This window comes from Hemiscyllium ocellatum, unplaced genomic scaffold (assembly GCF_020745735.1).
Source record: "Hemiscyllium ocellatum isolate sHemOce1 unplaced genomic scaffold, sHemOce1.pat.X.cur. scaffold_707_pat_ctg1, whole genome shotgun sequence".
NCBI lineage: Eukaryota > Metazoa > Chordata > Chondrichthyes > Orectolobiformes > Hemiscylliidae > Hemiscyllium > Hemiscyllium ocellatum.
Window position 1 is genome coordinate 13,001 of NW_026869188.1, and position 15,111 is coordinate 28,111.

Consider the following 15,111-nt stretch of genomic DNA (forward strand, 5'->3'; position numbering starts at 1 on the left):
GTCCCTCACCCCGTATCCGTCCCTCACCCTGTATCCGTCCCTCTCCCTGTATCCGTCCATCACCCTGTATCTGTCCCTCACCCCGTATCTGTCCCTCACCCTGTATCCGTCCCTCACCCTGTATCTGTCCCTCATCCTGTATCTGTCCCTCTCCCCGTATCCGTCCCTCACCCTGTATCTGTCCCTCACCCCGTATCCGTCCCTCTCCCCGTATCCGTCCCTCACCCTGTATCCGTCCTCAACCCCGTATCCGTCCCTCACCCCGTATCCGTCCCTCACCCCGTATCCGTCCCTCACCCTGTATCCGTCCCTCACCCCGTATCCGTCCTTAACCCCGTATCTGTCCCTCTCCCCGTATCCGTCCCTCACTCTTCATCTGTCCCTCATCCCATCTCTGTCCCTCACCCTGTATCTGTCCCTCACCCCGTATCTGTCCCTCACCCTGTATCCGTCCCTCACCCTGTATCTGTCCCTCACCCTGTATCCGTCCCTCACCCTGTATCTGTCCCTCTCCCCGTATCCGTCCCGCACCCTGTATCTGTCCCTCTCCCCGTATCCGTCCCTCTCCCCGTATCTGTCCCTCACCCTGTATCTGTCCCTCTCCCCGTAGCCGTCCCTCACCCGGTATCCGTCCCTCACCCTGTATCCGTCCCTCTCCCTGTATCCGTCCCTCACCCCGTATCTGTCCCTCTCCCCGTATCCGTCCCTCTCCCTGTATCTGTCCCTCACCCTGTATCTGTCCCTCTCCCCGTATCCGTCCCTCACCCTGTATCCGTCCCTCACCCTGTATCCGTCCATCACCCCGTATCTGTCCCTCTCCCCGTATCCGTCCCTCTCCGTGTATCTGTCCCTCACCCTGTATCTGTCCCTCTCCCCGTATCCGTCCCTAACCCTGTATTCGTCCCTCACGCTGTATCCGTCCCTCACCCTGTATCCGTCCTTAACCCCGTATCCGTCCCTCACCCCGTATCCGTCCCTCACCCTGTATCCGTCCCTCACCCCGTATCCGTCCCTCACCCTGTATCCGTCCCTCACCCCGTATCCGTCCCTCACCCCGTATCCGTCCCTCACCCTGTATCCGTCCTTAACACCGTATCTGTCCATCTCCCCCGTATCTGTCCCTCTCCCCGTATCCGTCCCTCACTCTGCATCTGTCCCTCACCCCGTATCTGTCCCTCACCCTGTATCTGTCCCTCACCCTGTATCTGTCCCTCTCCCTGTATCCGTCCCTCACCCTGTATCTGTCCCTCACCCTGTATCTGTCCCTCTCCCCGTATCCGTCCCTCACCCTGTATCTGTCCCTCTCCCCGTATCCGTCCATCTCCCGTATCCGTCCCTCACCCTGTATCTGTCCCTCTCCCTGTATCCGTCCCTCACCCTGTATCCGTCCTTAACCCCGTATCTGTCCCTCTCCCTGTATCCGTCCCTCACCCCGTATCCGTCCCTCACCCTGTATCCGTCCCTCACCCCGTATCCGTCCCTCAGCCTGTATCCGTCCCTCACCCTGTACACGTCCCTCTCCCTGTATCCGTCCCTCACCCTGTATCCGTCCCTCACCCTGTATCAGTCCCTCTCCCTGTATCCGTCCCTCACCCTGTATCCGTCCCTCACCCTGTACACGTCCCTCTCCCAGTATCCGTCCCTCACCCTGTATCCGTCCCTCACCCTGTATCCGTCCCTCTCCCCGTATCCGTCCCTCTCCCGGAATCCGTCCCTCACCCTGTATCCGTCCCTCACCCCGTATCCGTCCCTCACCCTGTATCCGTCCCTCACCCTGTATCCGTCCCTCACCCTGTATCCGTCCCTCTCCCCGTATCCGTCCCTCACCCCGTATCTGTCCCTCTCCCCGTATCCGTCCCTCTCCCTGTATCCGTCCCTCACCCCGTATCCGTCCCTCACCCTGTATCCGTCCCTCACCCTGTATCCGTCCCTCTCCCTGTATCCGTCCCTCACCCCGTATCCGTCCCTCACCCTGTATCTGTCCCTCACCCCGTATCCGTCCCTCTCCCCGTATCCGTCCCACTCCCTGTATCCGTCCCTCACCCTGTATCCGTCCCTCACCCTGTATCCGTCCCTCACCCTGTATCTGTCCCTCACCCCGTATCTGTCCCTCACCCTGTATCCGTCCCTCACCCTGTATCTGTCCCTCACCCTGTATCTGTCCCTCTCCCTGTATCCGTCCCTCACCCTGTATCTGTCCCTCACCCCTATCTGTCCCTCACCCTGTATCTGTCCCTCTCCCTGTATCCGTCCCTCACCCTGTATCCGTCCCTCTCCCCGTATCCGTCCCTCGCCCCGTATCCGTCCCTCACCCTGTATCCGTCCCTCTCCCTGTATCCGTCCCTCTCCCCGTATCCGTCCCTCACCCTGTATCCGTCCTTAACCCCGTATCTGTCCCTCTCCCCGTATCTGTCCCTCACTCTGCATCTGTCCCTCACCCCGTATCTGTCCCTCACCCTGTATCTGTCCCTCACCCCGTATCTGTCCCTCACCCTGTATCCGTCCCTCACCCTGTATCTGTCCCTCACCCTGTATCTGTCCCTCTCCCCGTATCCGTCCCTCACCCTGTATCTGTCTCTCTCCCCGTATCTGTCCCTCTCCCCGTATCCGTCCCTCTCCCCGTATCCGTCCATCACCCCGTATCTGTCCCTCTCCCCGTATCCGTCCCTCTCCCTGTATCTGTCCCTCACCCTGTATCCGTCCTTAACCCCGTATCTGTCCCTCTCCCCGTATCCGTCCCTCACCCTGTATCCGTCCCTCACCCTGTATCCGTCCCTCACCCTGTATCCGTCCTTAACCCCGTATCTGTCCCTCTCCCCGTATCCGTCCCTCACCCTGTATCCGTCCCTCACCCTGTATCCGTCCTTAACCCCGTATCTGTCCCTCACCCCGTATCCGTCCCTCACCCCGTATCCGTCCTTAACCCCGTATCTGTCCCTCACCCCGTATCCGTCCCTCACCCTGTATCCGTCCCTCACCCTGTATCCGTCCCTCTCCCCGTATCCGTCCCTCTCCCTGTATCCGTCCCTCACCCTGTATCTGTCCCTCTCCCTGTATCCGTCCCTCACCCTGTATCTGTCCCTCACCCCGTATCTGTCCCTCACCCTGTATCTGTCCCTCTCCCTGTATCCGTCCCTCACCCCGTATCCGTCCCTCACCCCGTATCTGTCCCTCACCCTGTATCCGTCCCTCACCCCGTATCTGTCCCTCACCCCGTATCTGTCCCTCACCCTGTATCCGTCCCTCACCCCGTATCCGTCCCTCACCTCGTATCCGTCCCTCTCCCCGTATCTGTCCCTCTCCCCGTATCTGTCCCTCACCCCGTATCTGTCCCTCTCCCCGTATCCGTCCCTCTCCCTGTATCTGTCCCTCACCCTGTATCCGTCCCTCTCCCCGTATCCGTCCCTCACCCTGTATCCGTCCCTCACCCTGTATCCGTCCCTCACCCTGTATCCGTCCCTCACCCTGTATCCGTCCTTAACCCCGTATCTGTCCCTCTCCCCGTATCCGTCCCTCACCCTGTATCCGTCCCTCACCCTGTATCCGTCCTTAACCCTGTATCTGTCCCTCTCCCCGTATCTGTCCCTCACCCCGTATCCGTCCCTCACCCCGTATCTGTCCCTCACCCCGTATCCGTCCCTCACCCCGTATCCGTCCCTCACCCCGTATCCGTCCCTCACCCCGTATCTGTCCCTCACCCCGTATCCGTCCCTCACCCCGTATCCGTCCCTCACCCCGTATCCGTCCCTCACCCTGTATCCGTCCCTCACCCCGTATCCGTCCCTCACCCCGTATCTGTCCCTCACCCCGTATCCGTCCCTCACCCTGTATCCGTCCCTCACCCTGTATCTGTCCCTCACCCTGTATCCGTCCCTCACCCCGTATCCGTCCCTCACCCTGTATCCGTCCCTCACCCCGTATCCGTCCTTAACCCCGTATCCGTCCCTCACCCTGTATCCGTCCCTCACCCCGTATCCGTCCCTCACCCCGTATCCGTCCCTCACCCTGTATCCGTCCCTCACCCTGTATCCGTCCCTCACCCCGTATTCGTCCCTCACCCTGTATCTGTCCCTCACCCTGTATCCGTCCCTCTCCCTGTATCCGTCCCTCACCCTGTACCTGTCCCTCACCCTGTATCTGTCCCTCACCCTGTACCTGTCCCTCACCCTGTATCTGTCCCTCACCCTGTACCCGTCCCTCACCCTGTATCCGTCCCTCACCCTGTACCTGTCCCTCACCCTGTATCCGTCCCTCACCCTGTACCTGTCCCTCACCCCTGTCTGTCCCTCACCCCGTATCCGTCCTTAACCCCATATCCGTCCCTCACCCTGTATCCGTCCCTCTCCCCGTATCTGTCCCTCACCCTGTATCTGCCTGACTCTGTGCACCATCTGATGGGGCTGGCTGTTACCTGCAGAGTTACCGCCATGTGTTACCTGTTGTGCTCAGGCTGTCTGTGCCTTGAGAGACTGGATGGTTCAGGCCTGTTGTCTGTGGAGATACCTGAACGAAAAACAGGTCAGGAACAATCGGTCAGATCCAACACTGATATTTCCGGAGCCCCTGGGAGGGGGCGGTTGAGTTACGGAACTCAGACGGTCCTGGCTCTGTGCAGACAGCTGACAAAACACAAACACCTCCGATACAACGACAAGCTCCGTCCAAATCAGGCAGGATTGGGGCCGGCTCGAGGCAGTGCCTGGACCTGAGCCACTCGGGACCTCTGTGAGAATTCCCGGGCTAGGCCACAGAATTTCATGACCTTTCCCATTGCCTGACTAACACGGAATGGACAACATAGACAAGTACAGGCCCTTCAGCCCATCATACTGTGCCTAACATGACGCCAAATAAAAGGAACTCCTCCTCACGGTTGTGGTCTGTATCCCTCCATTCCTATCATATCCAAGTGCGTATCCAAAAGCCCCTGAGACATTCCTGTTACATCTGACCCAGCACTAATCCCCGTTTCAGGTTCCGACCACTCTCTGTGTCACCAACCTGCCTCTAAACTCTCCTTTGAACTTTCCTACCTCAGAATTCAAAGGCATGTTCCCTACTATCGGATCCTGGGAAAAAGATGCTGACGGTCCAACCTCTCGGAGAGGCTCATCATTTCAAACACTTCTTTAAAGTCTCTCCGCTGTTCCAGAAAAAAGAACCTCGATTTACCCAGCCTCTCCCTACAGCTCCTCCGCTCTAATCCAGGGGGAAAACCTGGTCTGCTCCCTCTCCAAAGCTTCCCCATCCTTCCTGCCACATGGCCACCAGGACAGAAGGGAAGAATCCAAAATGTGGCTGCACCGAAGTCTGACACAGCAGGAAAATCAGGTCCTGGCTTTGGCACTCAGTTCCCCAAACCAGGAAAGGCAAGGGTGCCAAACACCATCCAGACCACCCGATCGAGGGGAGTGGTCTCTTTCAAGGAGCGATGGGCTTGAACCCAATGATAGGATGGGACAGTAATGCTGTTCAGGTCTATACCAGACACAAGTGATTACTCCCCAAGTATTGAACTTACGAAGTGCAGCACCTCACACTTGCCCCGATTAAAGACCATCTGCTAATTCAGTTCCCGCAAGGAAAATGGGCTATAATCCGGCGGATATCTACACCAGAGAGAATTCACCCGACTGACCGAGGGGGACAAACACATCAAATAAACCAGCCACAACCCAGGAACAGAACACTGACACACCCATCTACACCCCAGCAAGGACACACTAACACACCCATCTACACCCCAGCAAGGACACACTAACACACCCATCTACACCCCAGCAAGGACACACTAACACACCCATCTACACCCCAGCAAGGACACACTAACACACCCATCTACACCCCAGCAAGGGAACACTAACCCACCCATCTACACACCAGCAAGGACACACTAACACACCCATCTACATCCCAGCAAGGACACACTAACACACCCATCTACACCCCAGCAAGGACACACTAACACACCCATCTACACCCCAGCAAGGACACACTAACACACCAATCTACACCCCAGCAAGGACACACTAACACACCCATCAACACCCCAGCAAGGGAACACTAACACACCCATCTACACCCCAGCAAGGACACACTAACACACCCATCTACACCCCAGCAAGGGAACACTAACACACCCACCTACACCCCAGCAAGGACACACTAACATACCCATCTACACCCCAGCAAGGACACACTAACACACCCATCTACACCCCAGCAAGGACACACTAACACACCCATCTACACCCCAGCAAGGGAACACTAACCCACCCATCTACACAGCAGCAAGGACACACTAACACACCCATCTACATCCCAGCAAGGACACACTAACACACCCATCTACACCCCAGCAAGGACACACTAACACACCCATCTACACCCCAGCAAGGACACACTAACACACCAATCTACACCCCAGCAAGGACACACTAACACACCCATCTACACCCCAGCAAGGGAACACTAACACACCCATCTACACCCCAGCAAGGACACACTAACACACCCATCTACACCCCAGCAAGGGAACACTAACACACCCACCTACACCCCAGCAAGGGCACACTAACACACCCATCTACACCCCAGCAAGGAAACACTAACACACCCATCTACACCCCAGCAAGGGAACACTAACACACCCATGAACACCCCAGCAAGGACACACTAACACACCCATCTACACCCCAGCAAGGGAACACTAACACACCCATCTACACCCCAGCAAGGGAACACTAACACACCCATCTACACCCCAGCAAGGACACACTAACACACCCATCTACACCCCAGCAAGGACACACTAACACACCCATCTACTCCCCAGCAAGGGAACACTAACACACCCATCTACACCCCAGCAAGGGAACACTAACACACCCATCTACACCCCAGCAAGGACAGACTAACACACCCATCTACACCCCAGCAAGGACACACTAACACACCCATCTACACCCCAGCAAGGGAACACTAACACACCCATCTACACCCCAGCAAGGGAACACTAACACACCCATCTACACCCCAGCAAGGACACAGTAACCCACCCATCTACACCCCAGCAAAGACACACTAACACACCCATCTACACCCCAGCAAGGGAACACTAACACACCCATCTACACCCCAGCAAGGGAACACTAACACACCCATCTACACCCCAGCAAGGACACACTAACACACCCATCTAAACCCCAGCAAGGGAACACTAACACACCCATCTACACCCCAGCAAGGGAACACTAACACACCCATCTACACCCCAGCAAGGACACACTAACACACCCATCTACACCCCAGCAAGGGAACACTAACACACCCATCGACACCCCAGCAAGGACACACTAACAAACCCATCTACACCCCAGCAAGGACACACTAACACACCCATCTTCACCCCAGCAAAGACACACTAACACACCCATCTACACCCCAGCAAGGACACACTAACACACCCATCTACACCCCAGCAAGGACACACTAACACACCCATCTACACCCCAGCAAGGACACAATAACACACCCATCTACACCCGAGCAAGGGAACACTAACACACCCATCTACACCCCAGCAAGAGAACACTAACACACCCATCTACACCCCAGCAAGGGAACACTAACACACCCATCTAGACCCCAGCAAGGACACACTAACACACCCATCTACACCCCAGCAAGGGAACACTAACACACCAATCTACACCCCAGCAAGGGAACACTAACACACCCATCTACACCCCAGCAAGGACACACTAACACACCCATCTACACCCCAGCAAGGACACACTAACACACCCATCTACACCCCAGCAAGGACACACTAACACACCCATCTACACCCCAGCAAGGGAACACTAACACACCCATCTACACCCCAGCAAGGGAACACTAACACACCCATCTTCACCCCAGCAAGGACACACTAACACACCCATCTACACCCCAGCAAGGACACACTAACACACCCATCTACACCCCAGCAAGGGAACACTAACACACCCATCTACACCCCAGCAAGGACACACTAACACACCCATCTACACCCCAGCAAGCGAACACTAACACACCCATCTACACCCCAGCAAGGACACACTAACACACCCATCTACACCCCAGCAAGGACACACTAACACACCCATCTACACCCCAGCAAGGACACACTAACATACCCATCTACACCCCAGCAAGGACACACTAACACACCCATCTACACCCCAGCAAGGACACACTAACACACCCATCTACACCCCAGCAAGGGAACACTAACCCACCCATCTACACCCCAGCAAGGACACACTAACACACCCACCTACATCCCAGCAAGGACACACTAACACACCCATCTACACCCCAGCAAGGGAACACTAACACACCCATCTACACCCCAGCAAGGACACACTAACACACCCATCTACACCCCAGCAAGGACACACTAACACACCCATCTACACCCCAGCAAGGGAACACTAACACACCCATCTACACCCCAGCAAGGACACACTAACACACCCATCTACACCCCAGCAAGGGAACACTAACACACCCACCTACACCCCAGCAAGGGCACACTAACACACCCATCTACACCCCAGCAAGGACACACTAACACACCCATCTACACCCCAGCAAGGGAACACTAACACACCCATGAACACCCCAGCAAGGACACACTAACACACCCATCTACACCCCAGCAAGGGAACACTAACACACCCATCTACACCCCAGCAAGGGAACACTAACACACCCATCTACACCCCAGCAAGGACACACTAACACACCCATCTACACCCCAGCAAGGACACACAAACACACCCATCTACTCCCCAGCAAGGGAACACTAACACACCCATCTACTCCCCAGCAAGGGAACACTGACACACCCATCTACACCCCAGCAAGGGAACACTAACACACCCATCTACACCCCAGCAAGGACAGACTAACACACCCATCTACACCCCAGCAAGGGAACACTAACACACCCATCTACACCCCAGCAAGGGAACACTAACACACCCATCTACACCCCAGCAAGGACACAGTAACCCACCCATCTACACCCCAGCAAGGACACACTAACACACCCATCTACACCCCAGCAAGGGAACACTAACACACCCATCTACACCCCAGCAAGGGAACACTAACACACCCATCTACACCCCAGCAAGGACACACTAACACACCCATCTACACCCCAGCAAGGACACACTAACACACCCATCTACACCCCAGCAAGGGAACACTAACGCACCCATCTACACCCCAGCAAGGACACACTAACACACCCATCTACACCCCAGCAAGGGAACACTAACAAACCCATCTACACCCCAGCAAGGGAACACTAACACACCCATCTACACCCCAGCAAGGACACACTAACACACCCATCTTCACCCCAGCAAAGACACACTAACACACCCATCTACACCCCAGCAAGGACACACTAACACACCCATCTACACCCCAGCAAGGGAACACTAACACACCCATCTACACCCCAGCAAGGGAACACTAACACAACCATCTACACCCCAGCAAGGACACACTAACACACCCATCTACACCCCAGCAAGGACACACTAACACACCCATCTACACCCCAGCAAGGGAACACTAACACACCCATCTACACCCCAGCAAGGACACACTAACACACCCATCTTCACCCCAGCAAAGACACACTAACACACCCATCTACATCCCAGCAAGGACACACTAACACACCCATCTACACCCCAGCAAGGACACACGAACACACCCATCTACACCCCAGCAAGGACACAATAACACACCCATCTACACCCGAGCAAGGGAACACTAACACACCCATCTACACCTCAGCAAGGGAACACTAACACACCCATCTACACCCCAGCAAAGGAACACTAACACACCCATCTACACCCCAGCAAGGACACACTAACACACCCATCTACACCCCAGCAAGGGAACACTAACACACCAATCTACACCCCAGCAAGGGAACACTAACACACCCATCTACACCCCAGCAAGGGAACACTAACACACCCATCTACACCCCAGCAAGGACACACTAACACACCCATCTACACCCGAGCAAGGACACACTAACACACCCATCTACACCCCAGCAAGGACACACTAACATACCCATCTACACCCCAGCAAGGACACACTAACACACCCATCTACACCCCAGCAAGGACACACTAACACACCCATCTAAACCCCAGCAAGGGAACACTAACCCACCCATCTACACCCCAGCAAGGACACACTAACATACCCATCTACATCCCAGCAAGGACACACTAACACACCCATCTACACCCCAGCAAGGGAACACTAACACACCCATCTACACCCCAGCAAGGACACACTAACACACCCATCTACACCCCAGCAAGGACACACTAACACACCCATCTACACCCCAGCAAGGGAACACTAACACACCCATCTACACCCCAGCAAGGACACACTAACACACCCATCTACACCCCAGCAAGGGAACACTAACACACCTACCTACACCCCAGCAAGGGCACACTAACACACCCATCTACACCCCAGCAAGGACACACTAACACACCCATCTACACCCCAGCAAGGACACACTAACACACCCATCTACACCCCAGCAAGGGAACACTAACACACCCATCTACACCCCAGCAAGGACACACTAACACACCCATCTACACCCCAGCAAGGACACACTAACACACCCATCTACACCCCAGCAAGGGAACACTAACACACCCATCTACACCCCAGCAAGGACAGACTAACACACCCATCTACACCCCAGCAAGGACACACTAACACACCCATCTACACCCCAGCAAGGGAACACTAACACACCCATCTACACCCCAGCAAGGACACAGTAACCCACCCATCTACACCCCAGCAAGGACACACTAACACACCAATCTACACCCCAGCAAGGGAACACTAACACACCCATCTACACCCCAGCAAGGGAACACTAACACACCCATCTACACCCCAGCAAGGACACACTAACACACCCATCTACACCCCAGGACGGACACACTAACACACCCATCTACACCCCAGCAAGGACACACTAACACACCCATCTACACCTCAGCAAGGGAACACTAACACACCCATCTACACCCCAGCAAGGGAACACTAACACACCCATCTACACCCCAGCAAGGACACACTAACACACCCATCTACACCCCAGCACGGACACACTAACACACCCATCTTCACCCCAGCAAAGACACACTAACACACCCATCTACACCCCAGCAAGGACACACTAACACACCCATCTACACCCCAGCAAGGACACACTAACACACCCATCTACACCCCAGCAAGGACACACTAACACACCCATCTACACCCCAGCAAGGGAACACTAACACACCCATCTACACCCCAGCAAGGACAGACTAACACACCCATCTACACCCCAGCAAGGACACACTAACACACCCATCTACACCCCAGCAAGGGAACACTAACACACCCATCTACACCCCAGCAAGGACACAGTAACCCACCCATCTACACCCCAGCAAGGACACACTAACACACCAATCTACACCCCAGCAAGGGAACACTAACACACCCATCTACACCCCAGCAAGGGAACACTAACACACCCATCTACACCCCAGCAAGGACACACTAACACACCCATCTACACCCCAGGACGGACACACTAACACACCCATCTACACCCCAGCAAGGACACACTAACACACCCATCTACACCTCAGCAAGGGAACACTAACACACCCATCTACACCCCAGCAAGGGAACACTAACACACCCATCTACACCCCAGCAAGGACACACTAACACACCCATCTACACCCCAGCAAGGGAACACTAACACACCCATCTACACCCCAGCAAGGACAGACTAACACACCCATCTACACCCCAGCAAGGACACACTAACACACCCATCTACACCCCAGCAAGGGAACACTAACACACCCATCTACACCCCAGCAAGGACACACGAACACACCCATCTACACCCCAGCAAGGACACAATAACACACCCATCTACACCCGAGCAAGGGAACACTAACACACCCATCTACACCCCAGCAAGGGAACACTAACACACCCATCTACACCCCAGCAAAGGAACACTAACACACCCATCTACACCCCAGCAAGGACACACTAACACACCCATCTACACCCCAGCAAGGGAACACTAACACACCAATCTACACCCCAGCAAGGGAACACTAACACACCCATCTACACCCCAGCAAGGGAACACTAACACACCCATCTACACCCCAGCAAGGACACACTAACACACCCATCTACACCCGAGCAAGGACACACTAACACACCCATCTACACCCCAGCAAGGACACACTAACACACCCATCTACACCCCAGCAAGGACACACTAACACACCCATCTACACCCCAGCAAGGACACACTAACACACCCATCTAAACCCCAGCAAGGGAACACTAACCCACCCATCTACACCCCAGCAAGGACACACTAACACACACATCTACATCCCAGCAAGGACACACTAACACACCCATCTACACCCCAGCAAGGGAACACTAACACACCCATCTACACCCCAGCAAGGACACACTAACACACCCATCTACACCCCAGCAAGGACACACTAACACACCCATCTACACCCCAGCAAGGGAACACTAACACACCCATCTACACCCCAGCAAGGACACACTAACACACCCATCTACACCCCAGCAAGGGAACACTAACACACCTACCTACACCCCAGCAAGGGCACACTAACACACCCATCTACACCCCAGCAAGGACACACTAACACACCCATCTACACCCCAGCAAGGACACACTAACACACCCATCTACACCCCAGCAAGGGAACACTAACACACCCATCTACACCCCAGCAAGGACACACTAACACACCCATCTACACCCCAGCAAGGACACACTAACACACCCATCTACACCCCAGCAAGGGAACACTAACACACCCATCTACACCCCAGCAAGGACAGACTAACACACCCATCTACACCCCAGCAAGGACACACTAACACACCCATCTACACCCCAGCAAGGGAACACTAACACACCCATCTACACCCCAGCAAGGACACAGTAACCCACCCATCTACACCCCAGCAAGGACACACTAACACACCAATCTACACCCCAGCAAGGGAACACTAACACACCCATCTACACCCCAGCAAGGGAACACTAACACACCCATCTACACCCCAGCAAGGACACACTAACACACCCATCTACACCCCAGGACGGACACACTAACACACCCATCTACACCCCAGCAAGGACACACTAACACACCCATCTACACCCCAGCAAGGGAACACTAACACACCCATCTACACCCCAGCAAGGGAACACTAACACACCCATCTACACCCCAGCAAGGACACACTAACACACCCATCTACACCCCAGCACGGACACACTAACACACCCATCTTCACCCCAGCAAAGACACACTAACACACCCATCTACACCCCAGCAAGGACACACTAACACACCCATCTACACCCCAGCAAGGACACACTAACACACCCATCTACACCCCAGCAAGGGAACACTAACACACCCATCTACACCCCAGCAAGGGAACACTAACACACCCATCTACACCCCAGCAAGGACACACTAACACACCCATCTACACCCCAGCAAGGGAACACTAACACACCCATCTACACCCCAGCAAGGGAACACTAACACACCCATCTACACCCCAGCAAGGACACACTAACACACCCATCTACACCCCAGCAAGGGAACACTAACACACCCATCTACACCCCAGCAAGGACAGACTAACACACCCATCTACACCCCAGCAAGGACACACTAACACACCCATCTACACCCCAGCAAGGGAACACTAACACACCCATCTACATCCCAGCAAGGACACACGAACACACCCATCTACACCCCAGCAAGGACACAATAACACACCCATCTACACCCGAGCAAGGGAACACTAACACACCCATCTACACCTCAGCAAGGGAACACTAACACACCCATCTACACCCCAGCAAAGGAACACTAACACACCCATCTACACCCCAGCAAGGACACACTAACACACCCATCTACACCCCAGCAAGGGAACACTAACACACCAATCTACACCCCAGCAAGGGAACACTAACACACCCATCTACACCCCAGCAAGGGAACACTAACACACCCATCTACACCCCAGCAAGGACACACTAACACACCCATCTACACCCGAGCAAGGACACACTAACACACCCATCTACACCCCAGCAAGGACACACTAACACACCCATCTACACCCCAGCAAGGACACACTAACACACCCATCTACACCCCAGCAAGGACACACTAACACACCCATCTAAACCCCAGCAAGGGAACACTAACCCACCCATCTACACCCCAGCAAGGACACACTAACACACCCATCTACATCCCAGCAAGGACACACTAACACACCCATCTACACCCCAGCAAGGGAACACTAACACACCCATCTACACCCCAGCAAGGACACACTAACACACCCATCTACACCCCAGCAAGGACACACTAACACACCCATCTACACCCCAGCAAGGGAACACTAACACACCCATCTACACCCCAGCAAGGACACACTAACACACCCATCTACACCCCAGCAAGGGAACACTAACACACCTATCTACACCCCAGCAAGGGCACACTAACACACCCATCTACACCCCAGCAAGGACACACTAACACACCCATCTACACCCCAGCAAGGACACACTAACACACCCATCTACACCCCAGCAAGGGAACACTAACACACCCATCTACACCCCAGCAAGGACACACTAACACACCCATCTACACCCCAGCAAGGACACACTAACACACCCATCTACACCCCAGCAAGGGAACACTAACACACCCATCTACACCCCAGCAAGGACAGACTAACACACCCATCTACACCCCAGCAAGGACACACTAACACACCCATCTACACCCCAGCAAGGGAACACTAACACACCCATCTACACCCCAGCAAGGACACAGTAACCCACCCATCTACACCCCAGCAAGGACACACTAA

The 15,111-nt window shown here is 55.0% G+C and overlaps 1 protein-coding gene across 1 annotated transcript in view; it reads right to left on the reverse strand.

Annotated features, from left to right (window-relative positions):
• Window positions 1–4,423: 4,423 nt before the first annotated feature.
• Window positions 4,424–15,111, reverse strand: part of LOC132814163 (POU domain, class 2, transcription factor 2-like) — a gene marked incomplete at its 3' end in the record, with an annotated part of 129,645 nt that continues 118,957 nt past the window's right edge. Inside the window, exon 10 of the mRNA XM_060823402.1 lies at window positions 4,424–4,503. Within this exon, the coding sequence (XP_060679385.1) occupies window positions 4,424–4,503 (80 nt within the window). The remainder of the gene's footprint in view (window positions 4,504–15,111) is intronic.